The sequence below is a fragment of the Prionailurus viverrinus genome, chromosome A1 (genome assembly GCF_022837055.1).
Source record: "Prionailurus viverrinus isolate Anna chromosome A1, UM_Priviv_1.0, whole genome shotgun sequence".
NCBI lineage: Eukaryota > Metazoa > Chordata > Mammalia > Carnivora > Felidae > Prionailurus > Prionailurus viverrinus.
Genome location: NC_062561.1, coordinates 69,442,635 through 69,470,217, shown reverse-complemented (window position 1 = coordinate 69,470,217; position 27,583 = coordinate 69,442,635). Strand labels below are relative to the sequence as shown.

The 27,583-nt window shown below is 40.6% G+C and overlaps 1 protein-coding gene across 1 annotated transcript in view; it reads right to left on the bottom strand.

Moving 5' to 3' along the window:
- Nucleotides 1–1,300: 1,300 nt before the first annotated feature.
- Nucleotides 1,301–27,583, bottom strand: part of RAP2A (RAP2A, member of RAS oncogene family) — a 36,976-nt gene continuing 10,693 nt past the window's right edge. The window contains exon 2 of the mRNA XM_047863504.1: nucleotides 1,301–5,167. Coding sequence (XP_047719460.1) covers nucleotides 4,930–5,167 — 238 coding nt within the window. The 3' untranslated portion in view covers nucleotides 1,301–4,929. The remainder of the gene's footprint in view (nucleotides 5,168–27,583) is intronic.

Below are 27,583 nucleotides of genomic sequence, written 5' to 3'. Positions count from 1 at the left end.
ATTTTGAAAATTAAGAAACAAATAGGTGAGCAGCTTTTTTAGGGAACTTGTGACCATTTTGTCTGCTTCACAGGTTCCAGGGGTCAGATGGGTTCCAAACTGGGCGGCACTTTACTCCTCCAGCTCCCGAGATTTCCATTCACGGCCCTCCAGCAATCAGTAAATAGTACAACTTGGGAGAATTTCAAAATACTGCTCTTTGGCCATAAAGAAATTCTCCCAATTGAAATTATAATTTGATAGGTTTAATTACTTTATAAAAGCTTCAAGTGAGACCATGAGGCTAACTCATATCAGATACTGATTTATTATACTAAAATATAGGCACGTTTTCCTTTAAATATTTGAGATCCTATCTACAGTGCCTCCGTTATATTCATTCAGATTATTCTTATATTCTAAAACAATGAAGCCTCTAAACTGGTGGAATGTTGCCAGAGGATTTCAACAGAGTCTGAAGGCAACATAACCAAAAGGCATAGTTTAAATTGGCTTAGGGAATGAATGGGCTCCTTATCAGGGCAGCTGAAGGCTGTACATAATTAACAGCCTCTGTCAACATTCACTGGGCCCCATATAGAACAGGCAGGCCCTACGGCCCTACCGAGCAGCAACCTCCAGCTTCTGGCACCTTAAAATCCACAAGACCTCAACAAAAAGACAGCCCCAACCCCTCACTAGAAGGATACATTTTTGTTACACTAGCAGGACCACAGAGCAACTGCTAATTAATGTTAATTACCTGGAATGATTGTGTTCACACTAGCATTGAGACTTCCAATTAGCTAGCTGTCCTCAAAAATATAAAACACTATTTATGGAGACAAGTTTGTATTTGTAATTACTGATTTTATTTTATTTTTTAAAATTTTATTTATTTTGAGAGAGAGAGAGAGAGAGAGTGCACGGAAGGGGCAGAGAGACAGAGAGAGAATCCCAAGCAGGCTCTGCACTGTCAGCACAGAGCCCGACTCGGGGCTCGAACACACAAACCATGAGATCATGACCCGAGCCGAAATCAAGAGTCAGTCACTTAACCGACTGTGCCACCCAGTAAAATCAGTAATTACCCCTGTAATTACTAATTTTAAAGTCTTTCTTGTGTTATTATTTATGAAGGGTATGAAAATGATCTATTAACCTTCCTTTTTTTATGACGCATTGTCCATTTAATTCAGCTTGGATATTTCTGTATCAAGAGTATTAAATTCATTCTACGGCAATTCTTAGTTGTTTTCGTATATATTGAACCCGTTTCCCTCACGAACATGTACAAAAACCGAACCAAACCAATCCAGAGGAAGTTTCATTAAATAAATTTATTTGTTAAAATAATTTAACTCCAAATACAACTGTTGAATTTGCATTGAGTTATAACTACAATCCATGTTTTAATCGAAATGTCAAGGTTTAACAACTGACATTGTTACAAAACAATAAACTGTTGTTCAATTTTAAATGGTCAGTTGTATTAGAGCTCAACAATGAACTGTGAACTATATCTCTGGGAAACCCCAAATCAATAATGATAAGTCTGTTTCCAAAACCCACTGCGGTCATTCTTGAAACCCTGATCAAGATTTAATAGATGCACAATGACACGTTAATTAAAAAAAAAAAAAAAAAAAAAAAAGACCCCCATAGTCTCAAACGTTTGATTGGCCAAGGAGACAGGTAAAGCTTACCAGCGTGAACACAAGGCTAGTGAGAAGAACAACTAAAAACCAAAACAAACCAGCGGAAAACCAACAGCAACAAACAAAATAAGCACTTTCACATTCAGACATACACGGACAACATTCCCATCGGAAAACTCCTGAAAATACACAGCAGACATCCTTAGGCAACATTTCTTCACAAAGAAAAGCATAAAATATCAGTAGTTTTTCCACAGAAGAGTGACGGCAATTCTAGCACTTAGTCAAAAATTCAGTTCTAGTTCTACGAACCAAAGAAAAAGATCACGGAGCACCTTTCGATAGTTTAAGGAAGATTTTACGTAACGCTTTTGATCCGATGCTGGCGTGTATGTTGTAAATTGAACAAAATGAAAGGCATCCGTTACCATCACTATCACAGCTTGAAAAAGAACCCCCCCCCAAAAAGCTACAACATAAAAGGGGGAAAAAAAAAGAACTTAAAAAACGCTGCCTGTGTTGAAAGTAAAACAACACAAAAGGAAAACAAAGGAAAAAGCTTATCACAAATAGCTAAAGAAAAAGTGGGTCTTTGGATCAAACCATAACATTTTTAAGGCATGTTAGAAAAACTTTCACTTATCTAGGTGCTAGTCTGATCAGGGCATAAAATAAATAGCGACACAAGGTCACCAACTTTTCTCTGTAGCCACGATGATTTGTGTGCCAACAAATTTAATCCTCCCGTTCTTAAGCTTGTTATTAACATCTCAACAAACACATTCATTCAAACCGAGTTATATTCATACCAGATGAAATACCAACAGTTAAGAGCACAAGAGGGTTCCCATGTTTCTGGATATCTTTGATGCTTTGTCACTAAATATGAAGGGCTGTGTGCAGAACGCTGATCAGGCAGCCAAATCAGTTCTTATCAACATCTTTACAGTGAAAACCCACCTTACTGTCTGACGCAAACACGGGGGACGAAAATCCGGATTTTTAGTTAATCTTTCCACCTTACATTTTGCCATACTTTTCATATTTGACTTCTTTTTCTTGTCTGCATGGCAATCCATAGTGTAAAACTGTAGAGTCTTTACAGATGTTTTTAATATGTGCTCTTAGTTGTCTGTTAAATATGGAATTCTAAAAAAACAATCATTCTGAGAAGTTAGACGCTTCAAGTCTCAACCGATTCACTAACAAATATTTCTATTTTTCAGTAGATAAATCGTACTTCTTGAATCTCTGGTTTCTCTAAAGGTTTGAGTCAAATCAACTGTTACATACTGAAATCTGTTTCAGTAAAATGGGTTAGAACTTTCCATCCTGTAAACAAGGTGCTTCACAATTGGGGGTTATAAAAGAAACAAAAGCAAAAACAAAAACCGATATTGAAGAATGCAAATATTCACAATTCAAAGATTTTTAACAATCACAGCCTGGTTGGATCCACATATCTCTGTTTTCTCACCTATGAAAAGTACTATCCACCTTTCTGCTATCCGCTAAGCTTAATGCCAGCTCACTAAACACTTGGGGGTTACCAAGGATTTCAGAAAGTGTCAAAAACACGCAAATAATTTAAAAAATGTTTTTGATACACTATATTCTGCAGTCGGGATGCTCAGTGTAGGCAATGATCTCTGACTTGTGCCAAATTCTCAGGAACAATAAACACACATGCACACGCAAACACACACTCCTCTCTCAGGTACCCACAGAAGACCAGCGGTTACTTGCCCAAGTGTGTGAAAGCAACAGAGTGTGGGGCAGGATGCAGATCGCAGGCTCAGCGCTATTGCAGTTCTGAAGGCCAAATCTATCTCCAGAGGATTCGCTCAGGATACTCTCTTCAGCATTTACAGCTCTGAAGTTTGCTCAAAACCCTTCTGCACTTGATTGTAAAACCTACGAATAGGTTTTTCCTGTGCCACTAGTCATGCAAATGATAAATACTTCACGGCTATGAAAACCCAAAATGTCAGAGCTTGAGCACCTTTTCAAAAGAAAATATTCTCTCTAGCTTTATTTGCCACTTCAGTAATCAGGGCAAAATTGTTATAAGGAAATCTTTATATAATTCCCCAGGAAAATTAAAGATAAAAGGGTTGGTGTTTTTTTGGTTTTGGTTTTTTTTTTGTCCCTTACCTTCCACTCTATAATTTATGTTCTACTTTTAAGCCCAAATTATTTCACATGGTTATTCAATTTTTAGATGCCTGCAATAAAGCTCTGCTATAGCCAACGTGATTTCGAAAGCAGGTTAGCCAAGAATCACACCACAACCAGAGCCCTTAAAGGCAAGAAGGTCTGCTGCTTTAACGAACGTAAAAAATGCAAGATGTGTGTACTGTCCTGTGAGGTTTCTGCAAACGGGAACACGTGGATGCAACATGGCTTCATTTTCCTTACACGATGGTACTAGTTAATCTACCAGAACGCTTCTTGTGAGTAAGGCGAGGCAATCTTCCCATCACATCGCTTTCTTCTTGTCAATTAAGACCATGCCCGCTTTGTTAACAGAGGGTGGGCTTGGGGGTTGAATTCGGATCAAACCCTTGTGAGAGCCTCCATTTTGGGTGGCAAAGCAGGTGATTTAACACATTCGAAAGCCAGATCGTATTCGTACACAACCTGTTCTGATTTTTTTTGCTTTAGCAAGGATCGATGCACGAGTTAGTTCTGCGTCACACGTTAGGATAACATCTACAGTTAAGCATCAATTTTGAGGAACAGAAATGCGTCAGCTGAGGAAAGAATCTCTCCCTGTAATGCCGTTGGCAGGTCAGCTGTTACTGACTTGACAGAATACATTGGTTAGAAGCACTATCTCAAGTCCTGAAATTTCAGTACTCTCCGTAGGAAAATATTTCTCCTTTACTTATTTTTTTTTTTTTCAAAGAAGACAAAATATCTTAACCGCAAGTGGTCATAGGGATTCTTCCGGTTTCTCTCTCATGATTATTTTGAATTTATACAATAGTTGCTTCTGTCAACTCGGTGACAATGCCACCACAGCTTCCGAAGGAGATCACCCTGTAGACTGGCTATGCCTTCAAGTTGCAGGTGAGTCCAGGAGGCCGAGGACAACGGTGAAGACTGTAGCTACTGACCCCAAGTGGTACTCAGGGACCTCAACTGACAATCACTGCTCGACGCCGAACGAGGGCGGCCGTTGCACTGCAGAGTCACCCCCCACACCCTGCGGACTCCGCAGTCGCGCGGACGAGGTGCGCCCTCGCCTGCGGTAGCGGGCAAGGCCCGACCGGGGCGGCCGCATCGGACGCTATTGGATGTTACAGGCGGAACAGCACGGGTCGTCTTTGTCAGGCTGCGCGGCGTAGTTCATCTGCCTCACGATTTCGGCAAAGAGTTCGTCCACCATCGTTTTGCTCTTCGCAGAAGTCTCCATAAAGGGGCAGCCCCACTCTTCGGCGAGGGCCCTGCCTTCATTGGATGACACCTCCCTCTCACTTTCCAGGTCCACTTTGTTCCCAACCAAGATGACTGGCACTTTCTCATACCTACAAGAGAGCAAACGAGACCCAGACGTTATAAAAGTTGGCACTCAGAGGCTAAAACGTATCTTCTCTCTTTTCATTCTATTCTACCACAAACATTCTCTTTAGTTGCCCGAAACATCATTTGCCTCACTTGGCTTGCCATCTCCCTGAGGGCATTCAGGTGCTGCCCTCACAGTGGATAGTAAATGGGGTTTTGGAAACGAGGCTTTACATGAATCAATTATACAGCTTCGAAAATCAATTTACCTTTCCAGATATATTTGGAAAATTATTCTCAGAATCTCAGAATAAATCCTGTTAGGTGGCTTAATTTAAACTTTTTCCATTCTAAGAGATGCTTACTCAAAATTTCGGTTGATGAAGTAATAGCTCTACTGAGCAAGCAAACGATTTATAATTGTCAGCATTTTACTCCGCTCCATAAATATACAAAACTGGTCATGTTGGAATAGTTCCTAAGACAAAAGACAGTAGAAATCATTAGGATGGAAACTATCAAATATGACTACATTCTATCCCTTTGATAAAACTGTTCCAGATTAGCCAGTTGAAAGACATCATGGTTCTTTTCAGCCTGCAAGGAGGAAACATTTCAGTCATTAGCTTTATTTGATGCCGTCCCTTCCTTCCTAACCAGCACAAGTGTGCCATAGACCGAATGTTTGTGCCCCTTCTTCCCAGTATTGAAGCCTAAGCCCCACTGTGATTGTATTTAAGAGTTTGGGGCTTTGAGGCAGTGACTTCATCATGGATGGGATTGGTGCCCTTTTATATGGAAAAGAGATAGGGGAGTGCTCCCTTGCCCCAACCCTATGTGAGGACTCAGCAAAAAGATGAGTCCAAGAACGAGGGAAGCAGGCCCTCACCACACACAGAAGCTGGCAGAGGCTTGATCTTGGACTTCCTGCCCCCAAACTGTTGTTTAAGCCCCACATTCTGAGGTTTTTTGTTATAGCAGCCAGAAAAAGATAAGGCGTCTGTGAGTTATGACATCTGGAAAAAAGCTAGACTAATAAGGATAACAAAACAGTATGAAAAGAACAAAGTAAAAAGGCCCTAAATCATTTTGATACCTAAAGCTGATCGATTCTCTTTATGATTGTTACTCACAGTGTAAAAATACATGGTGCTACTCTGCATAGTTATTTACTAATATTGTTTATGTTTGTTCTAAGAAATGTTGCTAATATATTTTCCTAAGGCTATCATTTTTACTTTAAACATCATTTATTTATTTTCTAATTTTTTTAAGTTTATGTATTTTTTAGAGAGAGAGCAAGAGAGCACGAGCAGGGAAGAGGCAGAGAGCCAGGAAGAGAGAGAATCCCAAGCAGACTCCACGCTGTTAGTGCACAGCCAGACAGGGGCTTGATCTCATGAACCATGAGATCACGACCTGAGCCAAAATCAAGAGTCAGATGCTTAATCACATGAGCTACCCAAGTGCCCCAAATATCATTTTAAAAGCTTCTCGTGATTTTAGTATAAATCAGTGTGTCTGTGTGTGTGTACCTTCCTCTAAGCAGAATGCATCTCTAATCTATAAAGGAAGTAAACCACACCATTGCACATAAGGATAACAAATATGACAGGACGCGGCCACTCCATCAGAAGAGAAAACTACCACATAGGACTTCACTGAGGCGGGGTTCGTACAGAGTTTTTATCATTCAGGAAACTGAGTGCTGGGCAGGTGGTTAATATGAGTGAGAATCCTTCCACGGTCTCCTCACTCGGTGAAATTGGTTCTCTCCCCTCACTCACGCTTGTAAAGCAAACTATATTCCCACCAGAGTCTCACTTCTGTCTCTGGCACTCAGTCAAACTGAGAACTGTTTCAACAAGAGGGCTCCCAGCAGTGCGCCACTTAGCAATCTGGAACATAAAAACAACTTAAAAATGTGTGGGGACAACCGTATCAAGGGTAAATCTAGAACTTGGGTATTCTTTTGCAGGAAATGGATTTGGACAAACTCCAATGTGTATCAGTGGCTTTATCTGAATTTACTGTGGCCCAGCTGGGCCTTGTGCTTTGTGGCCTCAGATCCTACTGCGAGCTCTGGCCGTACGACACACGGGTTTTTCACACCTTCTAGGACTCTTCCCTACAAACAATTACGTGTGCCCGGTGGCCTCTGCAAGGACAAGTGGCAGCAAGGTGAAGCTGCATTACAAACGCTGCGGACCAGCTGCTTTGCATATGAGCCCTCTCAGCCTTCCGAACTTATTTTACTCGCAAGCTTTTAACTGCATTTTGGTTTTCCTTATGAGAGTATATACACCGCAGCGTTACTTTAAATCACCTTGTTTGGCAGGGAAAGAACATAAACATGAATACAATCCCGAAAGATGTATTGGTTGAATTTAATCGGGTTAAAAATTAATTTCAATCTCTGTGGACCATCCTTAACAGGGAAAGTGATGACATCACTTTCTCTTATTAGTTAAGCAGTAAGTGTTTTAGAGACTATGTTTTTAGTTTAAATAAAGTATGAAATCATGTTTTATAGGTAAAGAAATAGTTCTTACACTTCTAACTAAACGCTACAGCTGTGTGGATTTTCAAAACTTGCAAACGTATCAAATCATTAGCAGTTGTATCACGCACCGTTTGAATCAAGAATCTGAATAAATGTTGCCAACGGATTCTCAAAAGGGCAACAAGAACACTGCAAACATAAGTCCGTATGTAACAGCATTTAGTTAACTGTCCAGTGAAGGTGACAGTTTAGTAGCAGAGAGCCTGGCCATTATATCACTATCTGAATGGTCAGTGGTCTTCTCTAAGACCCAGATGCTAAAACGGCTGGAGCAATTCAGACTGATGTCCTCAGAAGACTTTCAAAGCTCTTCGGGAAAAAGAAGTATTCTCTACATCTCGGAATAGCAGACGGTGAGAAGTTGTGTCTCTTGCTGTTAACATTAATACATGACACCGCAGAAAAGATTCGAAACTGGGATTTAGAGGCTCGGCTTCCAGCCTGGCCACTGAGGCTGCAAGACTGAGCAAACCTTGCACCGTATTCACCTGTAGTCACTGCCTTGTTGGTAAAAAGGGAGTCAGGGGATCTGTTCCCACTGAACGCACAGGTTGCTGTAAAGCTCACAGGATGCCCTAGAAAGCCCCGAGTGCTGGGGAAACGCGGGGCGGTGCTTCTTTCCTGTCCCGCCTGCCCGCTGCTGCGAGGACACAGCTTCTCGAAGTGTCAGAAGGGAGGTGAGGAGCTCCTGAGGACCGACAGGCAGGAGAGACTGACCCCGAGTCAAGGAACGAAGCAGCCACCTGCCGCCAGCCTTCGCCTTCTCCAGTCCCCTGGGCTGAGCAGGAGGGGAAGAGGAGCAAGCAGAACAGGAAAGCCTTCTTTCTCCAGATACAGCTACCTGTGCGGAAGGGGAGGCGAGGCTTTGGGTTGGGCTGACGGAACGGGTCCTGTGTGGAGGGGGTAAGATTTGGAGAAACCAGGATCCTCTTCAAGGCGGGCGGGTGAGACGGCAAAGGGAAAAAAGCAAAAAATCCCTGTGTTGACGCAACAGAGGGGGAGCGTGGGGAAGCCCTGCTCCCTGCTCCAGCAAGGGTGTGCTGAAAAACCAACAAAGCCAGACCAGGACTCCGGTCCCTGAACTGCCTCTAGCTAGTTCTGTGAATTTAGCAAATTAACTTCACCTCTTGGTTCCCAGTTTCTTGAACTATAAAGTGAGCTGGACTAGGTTTCCAAGGCGCGCTTCAGCTTCGAAGCTAAAAATCAGGACCTAGTGGGCCATTCCCACAATCAGTACGTATCATTGACCAAGTGATGGCTGACAGCTTAGCACTCTTCTTGGCACAACACCCAACAGGATGATCTTTTTTTTTTTTTAGTGTTTATTTTTGAGAGAGAGAGAGAGAGAGAGAGAGGAGACAGAGAATGGGGGAGGTGCAGAGAGAGGGAGACACAGCATCCGAAGCAGGCTCCAGGCTCTGAGCTGTTAGCACAGAGCCCGATGTGGGACTCGAACCCACGAACCGTGAGATCATGACCTGAGCTGAAATCAAGAGTCAGACACTTAACCGACTCAGCCACCCAGGCGCCCCTCCTTGGTATTTCTTTTAAGAACGTGAGCAGGTTTATGGTCATGCAGCTCAAATAATCTTATATTTGTTTATAGTCTGCAAACAGTTGTTTTATCGACATGATTTTTACAGTGTTTATTGTATTCATGAGCATGATTACATGACATATTGATGAATAAAACTAGCTCTGCCTAATGCACTGAATGGATCATCAGACACTCAGGCTTGAGTATCACTCGGCTGTAGAATGCCGACAGGCTTCTCAGTGAGGTAGCTTCACAGAGTTCACAACATTTGATGCTTGCCAATGGATTCCAGTGGTTTTTTAATGGCTTTCCAATAGTCTCATGTTGTTTTCTCTTTTTTGGTAACTGTCCTGATATGTGTGTATGCATATGTATGTGTGTATGTATGTTTTACTTCTGGTTGTGCCTAAACTTGGCCAATTGTCAAAATAACTGGGGAATTAAAAAAAGTACTGATCCCCAGGCCCTACTCCAGACCTATTGGATCTGAACTTATGGGACCAGAGACGCACAAAGAGGCTATTAAAAAAATATATATCTACATGTGTAAGCTCTGAAGACTACTCGTGCGGGTCAGCAGGGTTTTGAAGACACTGGCCCAATCTGTTGCTTCGTGACCTCAAACCATACTGTGTTGACATAGTTCATAGTTTTCCACTGCGGCAAATCCAGAATCAATTCCTTCTTCCCTTCATTTATTCACCAGTGATAAGGTGTAGACAGAAACCACTACGGTCAGCGCCTTTAACTTCCTTTGGAGGGAAGCGTATGAAAAGAAGGCCGTGCTGAGGAGCCTGGGTGGCTCAGTCGGTTAAGCGGTTAGGCTCTTACCACTCTTGAATTCAGCTCAGGTCACGATCTCACGGTCTGTGTCATGCTGCATTCTTCTAAGTCACTTTTGCACAAGCAGGTTGAAGTACAATTGTCTCTGAATTCAGGAATGAAAATCAGGAAGATTTTTTTTTTTTAATTTTTTTTAACGTTTATTCATTTTTGAGACAGAGAGAGACAGAGCATGAACGGGGGAAGGTCAGAGAGAGAGGGAGACACAGAATCTGAAACAGGCTCCAGGCTCTGAGCTGTCAGCACAGAGCCCGACGCGGGGCTCGAACTCACGGACCGCGAGATCATGACCTGAGCCAAAGTTGGACGCCCAACCGACTGAGCCACCCAGGCGCCCCAAAATCAGGAAGATTTTTATAGGTCCCCTTAGTCAACCTTCCCCTCATGTTAAAAATCACATCTACCAAGAGAGTCTCAAGGCAAAATGTCAAACCACTCGAGGCTCCAACCACTTCCATGACAACCTCACCAAATGGCTATATTTGAACATCATTAGTGATGCGGAACTCATATCTCAAACAACCCATTCTGTCCTTTCTGTCAGTTCTGTTAAACATTAGTGTTAAAAAGCCAGTGTTAAAAGGTTTATCCCTGTCTCGTGAGCTGTCATTTGTAACATCTTGGCCCTTCCCATAGGTCCTAGTTCTTGTACCCTTTAGAATATAGAAATCTGTTTCTCCAGAATGCAAATAGGTTTTCTTTCTCCTCTCCCTGCTCAAATTAAGTAAGTACAGTCGACCCTGAACAATGTGGGAATTGGGGCGCTGACAGCATATAGACTCCCCCAAAACTTAACTGCTAGTAGCCTACTGTTGACTGGAAGCCTTACTGATAACAAAAGCAGTCATTTAACACATACTTTGTTACATGTATTACATACTTTATTCTTATAATAAAGTAAGCTAAAAAAAGAAAATGTTAAGAAAATCCTAAGAAAGAGGGGCACCTGGGTGGCTCAGTCGGTTAAGCGTCAGATTTCGGCTCAGTGGTTTTTTAATGGCTTTCGGTTTTTTAATCGGCTCAGGTCATGATCTTGCGGTCCGTGGGTTCAAGCCCCACGTCGGGCTCTGTGCAGACAGCTCAGAGCCTGGAGCCTGTTTCAGATTCTGTGTCTCCCTCTCTCTCTGCCCCTCCCCTGCTCATGCTCTGTCTCTCTCTGTTTCAGAAATAAATAAATGTTAAAAAAATTAAAAAAAAAATCCTAAGAAAGAGGAAACACGTTTACAGTACTGTACTCTATTTATTGAAAAAAATCTGCATATAAGTGGATCTGCACTGTTCAAACCCATGCTGTTCAAGGGTCAGCCATAATAATGATAAAAATCCCAGCGATATTTAAATAGGTAAGGAGGAAAATGAAAGTCATTTTTAATCCCATTTCCATGAGAATAATCTAACTTTCTGGTATATATCCTTCCAGACTATTTTCCTATATGAATCTACATAAACATAGATATTAGTTTTTGTAAAAGGAGACTGTACCAATTATATTTGAAATTTCCATTTCAATAAATGATGTAAGTTTTATTAATGGCTAAGTAGTATTACATTTTATAGACTCTATACTCTAACTGTACCATAATTTAATTACTTCTTCCCCATTAATGCATTTTTTTACTGATTCTTTTTTTTTTTACTAACATAAACAGCAGTCTGATGAGCTACACTTAGACGTGTGATTTCTGTCTCAAAGGTATATGTAATATGTGTGTAGGTGGGCCAGAAAAATCACATTTCTAAGTTCATCAGATTGTTGTGCACACACACAGAGTCTTAACTGGCATCCCAAAAGTTGTATTACAACCAGTAGTGTGTAAGTTAAGAGTGCCTGTTTCTGCAACCGTGGGACTGATATTTTTAATCTTTCAGTAAAGTATTGTGGCAGTCCTGAAGAAAAAGGATTGTTTTTGGCTAGGAGGTGACAGCTTCTACCACAGCTTGCTAGCACGAAATATCAATACTTCTTGTAAGGATGGAAACCATGAGCTAAGTAAGGCTGCTCTCTTCCTCTAGACTGACTTGTTTTGAAGTGACAAATATTTCATCTTAAAAGGGCACTTCTGGTAATTTAGCTTGAATAATGAAACCACAGTCCTCTGCTCTGACTTTCTGCTGGTTTCAGAATGCATCCTGAGGAAGAGAGAGAAATCTGTAAATGTAATACAAAAATTAAGCGTGGAGAATAATGACACTAAAAAGACATTCAAAGCTATCAGGGATACTCCATACCAAGGTTAATAAACATAATCTGCCTTCCTAGAAATTAAGAGCTGGCACTGTATCAGAAGAATCGATTCCTCGTAGTTTGTGAGGGACCAATTGATCATGACAATGCAACTGAGACATTTTAAATGTCGTATTAAAAACCAACTGAGGGAGAAAATATTTATACATCTGATAAAGGATTTATTATCCAAAACACACAAAGGAGTCTTGAAACTCAACAATAAGAAAACCATCAACCCAATAAAAAATCAGTCGAAGACCTTAACAGACACCTCATCAAAGAAGATATACAGGTGGCAAATAAACATATGAAAAGATGCTCTACCATCATATGTCATCAGGGAAATGCAAATTAAAGCAATGAGATACTGCTACACTCCTACTAGAGTGGCCAAAATCCAGAACACTAACACCACCAAATGCTGAAGGATGTGAAGCTATAGGAACTCTCATTCACTTCTGGTGGGAATGCAAAATGTTTAGCCACTTGGGTGGTTTCCTACAAAACTACACATACTCTTACCACGCAGTCTAGCAATCCCAAGTATTTACCCAAAGGAGCTGAAAACTTGTGTCCACATAAAAACCTGCACATGGATGTTTATAGCAACCTCACACATAATTGCCAAGATTTGGAATCAACCACGATATCCTTCAGTAGGTGAATGGATAAATAAACTGTGGTCCATCCAGACAATGGGATTACATTCAGCAGTAAAAAGGAGTCAGCTATCAAGCCATGAAAAGACAGGGAGGAACCCTAAATGTACATTACTAAGTGAAAGAAACCAATCTGGAAAGACTACATACTGTACGATTTCAGCTATATGATATTCTGCAAAACACAAAACTATGGAGACAAGTTAACAGATCAAAGGTTGCCAGGAGTTGGGGTGGGAGATGGGAAGGGATGAACAGGTGCAACACAGTATTTTTAGGGCAGTGAAAATACTCTGTAGGATACCATAATGATGGATGCATGTTATTAAACATTCGTCCAAATCCACAGAATGTACAACACCAAGAGTAAACTCTAAGGTAAACTGTGGACTTTGGGTGATTACGATGTGTCAATGCAGGTTCATCAATTGTCACAAATGTACTACTGTGGTGGGAGATGTTGATAATGGGGGAGGCTATGCATGTGTAGGCAGGGATTATATGGGAAATCTCTGTATGTTCCTCTCTTTTTCTTTTCTCCTTTCTATCTTCTGCCCACTTTGCTGGGAAGATGAACACAACTGTAGAAACTGTGTAGCAGTGCAAAAGGCTATTAAACAATTTATCTAACATTTATAAAGCACTCCATGCAACAAAGCAGAATATATTCTTCCCAAGTGCTCCTGGAACATTCACTAGGATAGACCATATTTGGGCTATAAAAACTGTAACAAATGTCAAAGAATTGAAATGATACAAAATATGTTCTCAGACCATAATGGAATTAAATGAAAAATTAGTAACAGGAAGATATGAGAAAATTTACAAATGTTTGGAAACTGAACCATATACTTCTAAATAACCCATGGCTTAAAGAAGACATCACAAGGAAAACTAGGAAAGATTTAATGGAAAGAAAATTAAAAAATACCCAAATTTGTGGGACACAGTTAAAGCAGGTCACAGAGAACTATCATAGCATTAAATGTCTATATTTGAAAAGAAGAAATGTCTCAAGCCAGTGATCTATGCTTCTACATTAAGAAACTAGAAAAAGCACAAAATCCAAATTAAGCAGAAAGTAAAAATAATAGGAAAAATCAAATAAATCAAAGACAGAAAAACAATATAGTAAATCTAAATAGAAATAGACCTAAATAGAAAACTAAAAAAACTAGTTCCACATCAGTAGAATTGACAAACCTCTAGCCACACTAAGAAAACAAGGACACAAATTAATGATATCAGAATGAAATAGGAAAAATCACTACAGACCCTACAGACCTTGGAAGAATATGCTCCTGAAAGAGAAACTTAGGTGAAATGCATCAATTCCTTGCAATGATTAACTTACATGATGTCATCCATGCTCCCCTACTCAGGGGCTGACAACAGCTTTCCACTGTTAACCATGTCATATATAAACTTTTCCGTTTAGTTCTTCAGCTATCCAAACTCTTGCCCTTCATATCTAATTCGACCTTATTTCCTACAACTTTCCAAAGAGAATCTTCTGCTCTTAATTCTGTCTCTTTTGTTCATGGTGGTCGTCTAACTATAGTGGTCCTCACCAATCAAGTTATTTTCAAGGTTTTATTTATTTTTTTTAAAAATTTTTTTTTCAACGTTTATTTATTTTTGGGACAGAGAGAGACAGAGTATGAACGGGAGAGGGGCAGAGAGAGAGGGAGACACAGAATCGGAAACAGGCTCCAGGCTCCGAGCCATCAGCCCAGAGCCCGATGCAGGGCTCGAACTCACGGACCGCGAGATCGTGACCTGGCTGAAGTCGGACGCTTAACCGACTGCGCCACCCAGGCGCCCCTTCAAGGTTTTATTTAAATTCCAATTAGTTAACATACAGTGTAATATGAGTTTCAGGTGTAGAATTTAGTGATTCATTACTTCCTACCAGTCAAATTCTAACTGCCATTCAAAGCTCAGGTCAAATTTCATCTCTTTTAAAATCTTCCCTTACTTTTGTAACAAATTAGTTCGGTTGTCTGAACTCTTATTTTCATTTTATATTGAGCATAGGAGTGCTGGGTGGTCTCTCTTTGTTGAGCATCTGACTTTAGCTCAGGTCATGATTTCACAGTTGGTGAGTTTGAGCCCCACAATGGGCTCACTGCTGTCAGCATGGAGTCTGCTTTGGATCCTCTGTCCCCTTCTCTCTGCCCCTCCCATGCTTAAGCTCTCTCTCTCAAAAATGAATAAAACATTAAAAAAAAGAACTTGGGGTGCATAGGGTTTCATGAATACATCTCTTGAGTACCCACTAGGCATTGTGTGAAGCACTGGAGATATACGACAAATGAAGTCCCTGAAGTTTACATTCAAAAATTGCAGGGAACACTATACACAAACAGACAATATAACGAAAGACTGTGATGGCTGTTACAAAGAAAATCGATATTACTATGTAATAACCTGCGTAGGCCAATATTAATTACACTGGGTGATCAAAGAAGGCATTTCCAGGAGATGAAATCTAAGCACAAGCTTGAGGATTGAGAGTTGAATGAGCCATGGGAAAAACCAGGAATGAAACCTTTTAGGCAGAAGAAGATTTTAAAGATAGGCAGTAGGAAAGTAGTAGGCTTATTCAAGGAACAAAAAGGAGACTAGCATGGTTACATCATAAAGAGCAAGGGGAGAGAAGAGCATGAGGGATGAAGAAGACCAATGGCTACTATTCTAAGGACAGGAGAAAGAGGAGAAAGCTACTGAAGGACTTTCAGCAGGGAAGTTACATGGCGTATGTGTTAAGAGATCAGTGTGGCTAACATACAGAAAATGGATTTTAGGGTCACAAAAGTAGCAGGAAGATAAAAGACACCTGAAGTGGTCTAGGCAGGAGACAGCAAGGACTTGAACTGGGATGATGGCAATGGCAGTAGAAAAAAAAAAAAAAAAAGACATAAAATATATTTGGAAATTGCACCAACAAGACATACTAAGGGCTGGTTGAAAGACACAGAGCAGGTAGTGGTTTTGACAAAAAAAGAGAAATCAGAAATGACTCATAGGTAAACTATTGTTTTTATAAGTATAGTTTTATCGTATGACTAAGAATATAAGACCACAAAGGGAACTACCATATGCCTTCTATTACCCTGTTTCTAATACACTTTCACTGTGACCGTGTTTAAAATGATCCTGGCTATCCAAATCACTACTTCTTACAAAGAAGATTCTGGTATATCATGGAGTTCTTAATGAGCATTAAAGACCACCTCCTCTTAGTGTAGAGTTTACAAAATGATGATTTTCCCATAGAACTGGCTACTTCCTTTTCCTACAAAATTTTTATTTTTAAAATATCCTACTCAGGTTATTCACTTCATGTTTCTATTAATATTACTTTAGATTTCCACCCATCCTTCACTGATTATACCTGGGAGTCTCTTTAAAGGCCTATATGTTTTTTCCATATGTGACATGTTATCTTACTGGGTAAGGTAACAATCATTTGCCACTCAAATTTTACCTTACTGAAGGTCTTCCCATATATTCTCAACTTACTATTAATAAAAAGAGAATGATATTTTAGCCTTCAACTCTTACCAGTTGGACATTTTGTTTACTTCTGAAAATCTGTGAATGATAATCATGCAACACTGTAATTGTACTATTTTTAAAGCTCCTTCTAAATTATTGCTTTAATGAAGTCTTAAAAGTCTTAAAAATATATTAAATAGGATACGAAAAAAGAACTAACCAAAAAAGGAAAGGTTAATAAACTGGGCTTAAGAATTTAAAAAAAAATTTTTTTTTAACGTTTATTTATTTTTGAGACAGAGACAGAGCATGAACAGGGGAGGGGCAGAGAGAGAGGGAGACACAGAATCGGAAGCAGGCTCCAGGCTCTGAGCCATCAACCCAGAGCCCGACGCGGGGCTCGAACCCACGGACAGCGAGATCGTGACCTGAGCTGAAGTCGGACGCTTAACCAACTGAGCCACCCAGACGCCCCTAAAATTAAGATTATGTTCATGTAAAGAAACTATTAAGCAAGTGAAAAGGTAAGCCAAAAATTGGGAAAAGGTATTTGCAATACATGTATCTAACACAGGACTTCTATCCAGAATGTATAAAGGACTTCTACAAAAGAGAAGAAAACAACAATACAATTTTTAAATGGACAAAGCACTGGAGTAGGTATTTCTTAGGAGAAGACACCCAAATCATCATGAAGCAAATGAAAAGGTGCTCAACACCATTACACACCAGGGAAACAAAAACTAAACTCACAACGCGGCACCATGGGAATCTTCCCAGGTTAGCTAAGATTAAGACAACTGACAATGTGAGCGCAAGATTAAGTTGGTACAAATACTTTGGAAAATCATTTGGCAGTATTTACTCATGCTGCAAATACGCATTCGTACCCAGTAATCCCATTCCGAGGTATACCCCCAAGAGAAAGTGTACATGAATGCAACCCCAGATACGTACTAGAATGTTCACAGTAGCGTTAATGGTAACGGCCCCAACCCACCCCCAGAAGAGATGACGGAATCGTGGTACGTCCATTCGAGGGGAACTACTGCGGCTTAGGAAAGAATTAGCTCCTGCTACCAGCAGCATAGATGAATCTCACGAAGGGTACCTGGAACAACAGAAGCCAGGAGCCCAGGAACAGACGTGACTGATTGTGCTGGTCTTTGGGCCTGCAGTGACAGGGTGGGACACAAGGGAAACCGCTGTGCTGCTCGAAATTTGTGTCCCGGACATTCATCTGGGATTTGACTATACAGGAGAGGCATCCAGCTGGACATCTAAGATGTATGCACTTTACTGCACAGAAGTGATACTTCAATAAAAAATAATAATAAGTTGAAACAAAAAAAATCAATAAAGAAGATAATTATCTAAATGATTTCCTCATTAAAATTGGAACAGAAAATAACCTTCAGGACAAATTGAGCGAGCATGCATGTTGGCTACAGGGTTTTTCAGTCACAGAAAGTGCAGGATTCAGTCGATCAGTTAGTTTATTACTCAGCTGAACACTGCTAATCAATTTTACATTTCTGTCCAAGTTCTGTGCTGTTTAATTTATATTCAAAATTGCCTGAGGACTGAAAGCGTAAGGAATGCTAATACTAAAGAGCACGTCACTGGAAATAAAAATAATTTTGAACATTTTCTTCACTCTCGGATTTATAAATTGGATCCATCTAACCTTAGTTCTTTTTGGGCATATCAAGATACCACAGTACTTCAAATACCTATGTTAGAAAGAAAAAAAAATCTTGATGACTACATTTAACCTGGCTTTTTATATATTAGAAGTGGGCATCTTCTACCCCAGGAATGTGTGTAAGTAAGTGTTCACAACTAGAAGCCTAAAACCTTGTCACTTAAAAACCAAATGCAAAAAATTAACCAGTTGATTCTCTTATTTTTTTTTTTTTAATTTTATGTTTATTTATATTTGAGAGAGACAGAGACAGAGACAGACAGACAGAGCACAAGCAGGGGAGGGGCAAAAAGAGAGGGAGACACACAATCTGAGGCAGGCTCCAGGCTCCGAGCTGCCAGCACAGAGCCCAATGCAGGGCTCGAACCCATTAACCGTGAGATCATGACCTGAGTCAAAGTCAGTCACTTAACTGACTGAGCCACCCAGGCGCCTTATTTTTTTTTTTTAAAGTGTAATATCCAAGATACCCAAAATAAGGTATTAGAAAGCAGTTGTTGCTCTGTATTTGATACTTTAATATGTAGCTAAATTTTAGTGTGTGTTTTAATGTATATTTGGTCTACCAAATCAAAATCTATCGTTTTAAAAATCTGTCAACAAAGTATGGGTCTTCCTACATAATTTAAATAGCAGGGAAAGTTCACGTTGAGACACATAAATGAAGAACACACAGCTTTCATCTATCAAAGGAACAAATGTGTCCAGACATAAAATGTGCGTTTTACCTTTAGTGAGAGTTGAAATCCGAAACCTGTGCATCACAAAACAGGTCCCGCTCTTGTTCTTGAGAAGACTACACTGAGTCAGCTGCTCAGGCACATGCAGGTTGTCTGAACGGTTACCTAACTCTCTGTTTATTAACTTATGGAATACGTCTTCTCGACACTTCATTTTAGAATTTCTGATGAAAATGTTTATGAATGAGAATTCCTCTGTAGCTGGTACACAGTTAAAGTTCAATTACAAATACTTTTCAGAAGCCATCTCTCCGAATGGAGACGATTTAAAGATGCAGCAAAGCTATGAAGAGCTAAAACTTTTTAGGAACTTTTAAATTATGAATAAAAGAATATTTGCCTTGGGAGACTGTTCCACTATTGTAGTAAGATACTAAAATATTTCTTACTTTCCAAATTACAATACAAACAGCACCAGAAACACCTGGGTGGCTCAGTCAGTTAAGCGTCCAACTCTTGATTTCTTTCAGGTCACAATCCCATGGTTCGTGGGATCGAGCCCCGCACTGTGCTCTGGGCTGACAACCAGGAGCCTGAGGCCTGCTTCGCACTGTACCTCTCCCTCTCCGTCTCTCTCTGCCCTTCCCCTGCTCGTGCTCTGTCTCCTCAAAAATAAATAAACATTAAAAAATTGCACAATGAAGGAGCTGGAAACTATCACCATTGGTGGAGATTATGGTGCCCGACAGCAACCATTGGAAATGAAGAGCTACAGATACTGTGACAGAATTCAAACCAACCCTGAAGTAAAAGTTATAAACCGTTCTAAGAAGTCTCTGTGGGAACCAGCAAGGGAGAATGGCTGGTAAGCAAAAACGTCTTCAACAGTCTTTAATAGTCATCAGGTTTGGGATGAGGGGCTGTAGTAGGTCTAGTGTGGTGATTACAGAGGATGAGGAGAGCAAGGATTATTGGACGTGAGACAATCTGTCCCTTCATTTACATTCCTGCTATAGAAACCCTTCCATTTCCAAAATAACTCATTCCTGAGCTAAGTAACCGCTTCCTAACTGGTCCCACCTCCAATTCTTCACCTCTGTACTCTATCCTATATGCCACTCCCACAACTATTATCTTAAAACATTGCACAGTTTTCTCTCCATCCCCCCAAGCCACTTGACTAGACAAAGCTTATCCCTAGGCTAAGAGTCAAGGTCAACTGCAATTTGGTCAACGGCTAAAATCCTCATGGAGTGCATTATAAGGGAGAGAGAACTGGATTTGGGTTTCAGGTTAACTAGAAAAAGCTGAGCTCTGCTCCCTTGGATGTCATGTGACCTTTCTGAGCTGCAGGTTCCTTATTTGTGGCAGAAATTTTAACGATACTTAGGAATTATGTTGAGGAACACGATGGTGATGACTTTACTAATAATAGCTAGCATCTGTAGATGGCTTAGTAGGGGCCAGGCACTGCACTAAGCATTTTACATGAATTAGCCATTAAAGTATTATGGATACTGTAAAATACTACAGAAATGCTAATTACTCTTTTCTAAGTTCTCTCAAACCATCTGCCAGTAAGTCAGTTCTAGAATCTTAATTGTGGTGATATATCTGTAAAAATGTACAAAAAATGTCAGACATAGTATCTTACCTCCTCTGTGTCTGGCTCCCATTCGCCTGGCAAGGACGGCCAAATCTAACCGTCTACTGAAGACCATTTGGTTTTCGAAAAAAACAGGATAAATACTACTCCTTCTAATATCAAAGGCTGACAATCTTCTCCAAACCGAAGTTTCTTTTCTTACTCCGGTCACCTTCTCACCCCAAACACTGCTAAGTCGTTAGTATGAACCATGGCTCTGAAGCCCTAGTAAGTTAATGAAAGAAAATTGAAAACAAAACAAAACTTTAGGCCGAGTGAGGAGTTCTGAGATAAAGTCTTGTTTCTGCTTTACACCAGCTGTGCTACCTTTGCAGTTACATCAGGGGCCTCAGAAGGACGAGGGCTATGAACGTCCTACATATAGCTCTACCTCCAGTGCTGGAATCAATCCTCTTATAGACACACAAAATAAAGTGAGTTAGGGGCACCCGAGTGGCTCAGCTGGTTGAACATCTGGCTTTGGCTCAGGGCATGATCTCATGGTTCATGGGTTCGAGCCCCATGCCAGGCTCTGTGCTGACAGCTCGGAGCCTGGAGCCTGCTTCAGATTCTGTGTCTCCCTCTCTCTCTGCCCCTCCCCTGCTTGTGCTCTCTCTCTAAAAATAAAAAGCAAAAAAATAAAAATAAAAAATAAATGGAATGAATTAATGAAATGACGATCTTCCAAGATGACAGCTTTTGCATGTAGACTACGGTGGAAATGTCACAGAAACAACGCAAGCATATCCAGGATCACCAGGCTGAAAAAAGCATTTTTGGATGTATACTACTGAGAATAGTTTCTTTTATGTTCTTTATCATGCCTTGCATTAGCTACTGAAATGCTTAACATGATTCATGGTGGCATGGGGGGGGGGGGGGTCTCCAGATATTTGGGAGCAAGAGGGCCAAAATCCAGAAATGTAATGACCTGAAGGGACCTTTACTAATTCGGCAAACTTTCTAAGTGTCAGGTGCTGGATATCAAAATGGAAGCAGTTTAGCACCAAATAAATACATGAAAGAAACTTGTCTTGTTAACATAGATGGTAGTTTATGTCAAAGGGTATAAACCTATGCTTAGATTTTTCTGCGGAAACTAAACTTTAATATATTATGTTCTTAATACAATCAAATCTGCTCTTCAAAGTTAATTGTATGTAGGTGGGAACAGTAAAATGACACGGGGCAGGTACTCTGTGAGGACATGTACGCTGTGAGGGCAGGTGGTAGGTGCTCGCATCAACCTGCCATCTTTTAAGAGTTAAGATACAACATCAACTCATTCACTTATTGTTTACCTTTAATAATATTTTAAGACCTTCACAGAGAAAGATAGTGCTCTTCTATCAAAGTAACTTCTAAAATAACATGTTTACCTAAACATGTTTTGTTGTTTCAGATAATTATTGCTGCATTTAAAAACCAAACAAAAAACCTGCTCCAAAACTTAATGGCTTGACATAACTATTTTCCTATTATTTCAGGAATTTAGGCAGAGCTCAGCTGGGCAGTTCTTCTGGCAGGGCTCACTCAGTGGTGCTCGGTTAGGGTTGGGCTGAGCGGAAGGTCAAAGATGGCCTCACCGCCGGCCTGGAATGTTGGTGGGCATGGCTAGTCTCCACTGTAGTCTCAGCCCTCTTCCATGCATTCTCTGGCACGGCAGCTCAGGGCTTCCAATGACCATGGTGGAAGGTGCTTAGTCTTGTTAGTGACTAGGCCCAAGACTTGCTTAGCATCACTTTGGCCACACTCTGTTGGTCAAAGTAGTCGCAGGCCAGCCCAGATTCAAGGGGAACGGAAACGGATCCTCCTCTCAATGGGAGTTGTGTCAAAGAATGTGCAGCCATCTTTAATCCAGCATGCTTAGAGAAAATGATGTCATCTTTAAAAACCGAATAAAACGTCATCAGTATTTGTTGATCCAAATTAACAAATGCAGTACAAAAGGATGTTTGCCAGGTCAAAGGAAGAGACTCTATACATAGACTAGACATCATGAACATCTATTTAAATTGTGATGATACTAAAAACAGGGAATTTGAGGTAAGAGTGTAGAATGGGCATATAATTTATTGCCCAGAGACACTTCTGAGATAGAAATGGGTACTGTAAATAATGTGCCATGGACACAGGCAGACACCTGAACTGTCCAGGTAGTCCCCTTTGGAGAAAGGGGACCAGATCAAAGCAGTGATACTTAATTAAAGGAAAAGATATAAGGGATTGTGAGAAGCCAATCAGTATGGTCTACAAAGAAAAGCTTCCAGACTCATTATTTAAACAGGATGTGCTGATGAGAGCCATGGACCCAATCTCCTTTCCCCAAACAGTCCCTTCTTCCATAAACGTCCAAGCGTTTCTTTCAACGAAACCAGATGACGTGCTCAGGGTGGTCTTAGGAGTAAGCGTTTTCTGTCATCAAGGGTAGCCTTTCAAAGGTACGTACCTCTGGGACTGGGGTGCTGACTTGTTAGGCCTGGGTGTAAACGTGCCATGAGGGCTGCTTTCCTCTGGGCAACTGCTGCTGGTGGCCACGGCATGGTCCCTGCTGAGCCCGAACGCAGCCAGAGGATCCTTCCCACCCAGCGCCCCACGCAGCAGCTCAGGTCCTTCCTCACTGAAGGCCGCAGCACGCCGAACCCGGTTAATGGCCATTTGAGAGCAAGGAAAGAGTTTATGCAAACGTTACTGTTCCTCGGCGTGAGACCACCTAAAAAGAAGTTGTGTGTCCTTACAATTGTGCACAAACTGAATTAACCATGAAGAAGTTCTTTCCTCATCTCCTGCTCTTCAAAAGTATGCTAATAAAGTTGTCTCAATTTCCAGTTAGCTCTGAAGCATGTGCGCATACATGTATTTAACTATCTGTCTGAGCCATGGCATCCAGCCCTCCACGGTACCAACAGTACTGATGGCCGGTGTTTGTTTGGAGTGTTGGTTCAAAAGCAGATAAAGAACAGTCTTGAGTGTATGTGGGTCATTTGAGTGGAGGTGGGGGTGACATTCTGGATAGTATAATTTTACATATACCGTATTTGGATATTTCAGTTTTGCTAAATGCAAAGACAAAAAATATACAAAGGTAAAGCTTATTCATTTCTTTTTTTTTAATGGCTATTTATTTTTAAGAGAGAGCGAGTATGAGCGGGGGAGGGGCAGAGAGAGGGGACAGAAGATCCCAAGCAGGCTCTGCACTGACAGCAGTGAGCCCGATGTGGGGCTTGAAACCACGATCCCTGAGATTACGACCCGAGCAGAAGCCAGACACTCCACCCACTGAGTTACTCAGGTGCCCCTACTCTTCATTTCTTAATCTATGTTCGACTATCCTTGATAATCAACTAGTATCTTTAACTAGTCCCCAGCTATCTTCCCGGAGGACTAGCTAATCTACTGTTCTTAATTTTCCACAAATTAGTTTACTTTTCTAATGCTTTCTAAAATAACAATTCTGCGTGCTCGCTTCGGCAGCACATATACTAACATAACAATTCTGCTCAAACCATTTTACAACCAAACATAAACAGAAAATAAGATTTCATTTCCAAGGAGGATCAAAATATACTAAACATAATGAAGTAAATATATAATCGTTGGCATTACTCTTACAGGCAAAGTTTTCATTTCTACAATGAGTTACAACACATGAAAAAAGTCCTTAGAAAAGGAGGCCCTGGGGCGCCTGGGTGGCGCAGTCGGTTAAGCATCCGACTTCAGCCAGGTCACGATCTCGCACTCCGTGAGTTCGAGCCCCGCGTCGGGCTCTGGGCTGGTGGCTCAGAGCCTGGAGCCTGTTTCCGATTCTGTGTCTCCCTCTCTCTCTGCCCCTCCCCCGTTCATGCTCTGTCTCTCTCTGTCCCAAAAATAAATAAACGTTGAAAAAAAAAAAAAAGAAAAGAAAAGGAGGCCCTGGTAAAAGCAATGTTTTTTGGTGGAAAAATGTTTTGGAACTTAGAAATCAAATTGTTTTAAAAAGCATTTTGTCCCTCTCTATATATATGTAATTAGCTCAACACTGTCAAATATATACTCACTTACAGTACATGCTGGCATACCAGAAGGCTAGATACTATCTTGTACTGATTTTGCTTAATGCCCAGGGCAATGTTATGCAAATGAAGTGGGTTAAAGCATAGTATTTAATGTTGACAGTGATGACTTTTTTTTTTTTAATGTTTTTTAATGTTTATTTATTTTTGAGAGAGAGAGAGAGGGAGGGCCAGAGAGAGAGGGAGACACAGAATCCGAAGCAGGCTCCAGGCTCCGAGCCATCAGCACAGAGCCCGATGCGGGGCTCGAACTCACGAACCGCGAGATCATGACCTGAGTCGAAGTCGGACACTTAACCGACTGAGCCACCCCAGGCGCCCCGACAGTGATGACTTTTTTTTAAAAAAAAATTTTTTTTTTTCAACGTTTATTTATTTTTGGGACAGAGAGAGACAGAGCATGAACGGGGGAGGGGCAGAGAGAGAGGGAGACACAGAATCGGAAACAGGCTCCAGGCTCCGAGCCATCAGCCCAGAGCCTGACATGGGGCTCGAACTCACGGAGTGCGAGATCGTGACCTGGCTGAAGTCGGATGCTTAACCGACTGCGCCACCCAGGCGCCCTGACAGTGATGACTTTTATACAAAGACAAATAAAACTTCTGGAATCAATTTATTAAAAAGCTCGGTCAACATTTCTCGGTCTCTAAACTATCTATCCCTACCTACCTACCTACCTACCTACCTATCTAAACTGGCCATTGAAGAGTATTAAAATGATCTTTAACCCCATGAATAGTTTCTGGTATTCATAAAAAGGTCTATTACCATTACCAACATTTTCAAGAAGAAGTGTTATTTAACAAATACTTACTATATGCCTCATCACTTTTTGTAATGTGTTCTTTGTACTTAAAATATATGTACTGAAAATCATCACAATTCTTCGTGAGTCACAAAAACATACTGTCACCAATTATAGCCAACACAGTCTCTACTGGAAGGCAAAGACAAAACCCCCAGAGTCTATGCTATAATTTCTATAACATACTGTACTAGGACTTCACACCCAGACGAGAAAGCAGTGGGAAAAAAATGGAAATGCAATACTAAATTAGCTATATAGCTATCTAGATACGGTAAGGCAAGTCTAACTCTGAAGAAAACGTGGGGCAGTATACTGTTTTATAAAGTCAGATGAATACTTAGACTTCATTCCTATTTGTGTGATTTTCGGCGAAACTTTACTACTGGTATTTTAGGGTTACTACATTCATTACCTCATCAGTATTATACCCATATTACAGACAAGGCCGTTGAGATGCAGATAATGTTAACTTGCCTCTAATTACATGACTAAGTACTGCAACTCAGCTTTAACCAGTTAACACTTACCATATTTATAAATAAGATCAGTTTGCATAAGAAAATAAAATGCCAAATTAGAGCAATTATCATATATACGGTAGTTGTTACATTCCCTGGAAATCTAAGGATGGATGTATTTAGAGTTTAGAACAAAACAACAAAATTCTCCATCCCGGGGCAGAGAAAAACACCTGAGATTTCATTTACAGAAAGCTGTAAAGATCCCTAATAGAAAAGAAAATACGAAAATGTAATGAATTATTAACATGATGAGGTATTTCCACATTTGAATTATTAATTTGCAAGGGTTGCTCCTTAGAAAAGCATGAGAGATAACACTCCTAAATGTTTTAAGTAAGGGTTTATGATGTTTCTCTTGGGCATTTCTCCTAAGTGATATCAAGATATATATATATAATTATGGTCATCTTCATCTATTTTTACTGTCACAGGGAGAGCTGAATCAATATCATCCTGGACAGAGGCAGCAAACGTCTTATAAAGATCACTTTCCAAAGCTTCTTCGGCAGCCTGTGGCAAAGCTGGACCATCCTGCAATCACACGTTCCAGTCTGAGTGTCACTACAGCATCTCTTTCTGTCTTAAGTCTTCATGAGGCAGGAGCTATCCTGCCTTACCAGAATGAATAAAATTACACAAGAAATGAGAAAAATGTCATGTTTTTAACACGCACAAACACATGCTTCTTCAAAAGGCAGACTTTATGTATCTTTTTGTTTAGTGTCTGAACTTCATCTTTCTCTGTAACAGAGGTTAGCATGTTACTAACTCAGGTTAGGAAGTGTTTCATTTTTGTAGCATTTATGTAGGGCTGCTGGAAACTGGGAAAGCAGGAAGAAAAGATAAATGTTGCTAACTATTACTGAGATCGTTGTATTTATTTTTTCTTGGAGGACAGACATTCTAGGACAGCCCTTTTCAAACTGTGTGATGAGATCAATTGAGTTGATCAAGAAGAACATTTAAAAACAATGAAATAGGGGCGCCTGGGTGGTGCAGTCGGTTAAGCGTCCGACTTCAGCCAGGTCACGATCTTGCGGTCCGTGAGTTCGAGCCCCGCGTCGGGCTCTGGGCTGATGGCTCAGAGCCTGGAGCCTGTTTCCGATTCTGTGTCTCCCTCTCTCTCTGTCCTTCCCCCGTTCATGCTCTGTCTCTCTCTGTCCCAAAAATAAATAAACGTTGAAAAAAAAATGAAATAAAGAAGAATAAAGTAGAAAAATATTACAAACAACATAGGAAATTTAACTATTATTTCATGAAACTCTGGTTTTAGTTAGACATATTTATGCTGTGCATGTGCATGTGTGCTGTGTCACAATGTAAAATGTATCTCTTAACTTAGGGCCACGATTAAGAAAATGTGACAGCCACTGCTGAGTGCATGCATGGAAGCAGATACAGAGATGTGTTATTTTTTCAATACTTTGGTTTTTTTGATAGATTATAACAATTAAAAAACAAAACATAAGCTACTGACGAAAGAAACTAAAGACACAAATAAACGGGGAAAACACTCCATGCTTGTGAATTGAAACAATACTGTTAAGATATCCGTACTGCTCACAGCAATCTACAGATTCGGTGCAATCCCTATCAAATCCAATGCCATTTTTCACAGAAATAGAACAAATCTAAAATTTGTGTGGAAGCACAGGAGACCCTGAACAGCCAAAGCAATCTTGAGAAAGAGCCAAACTG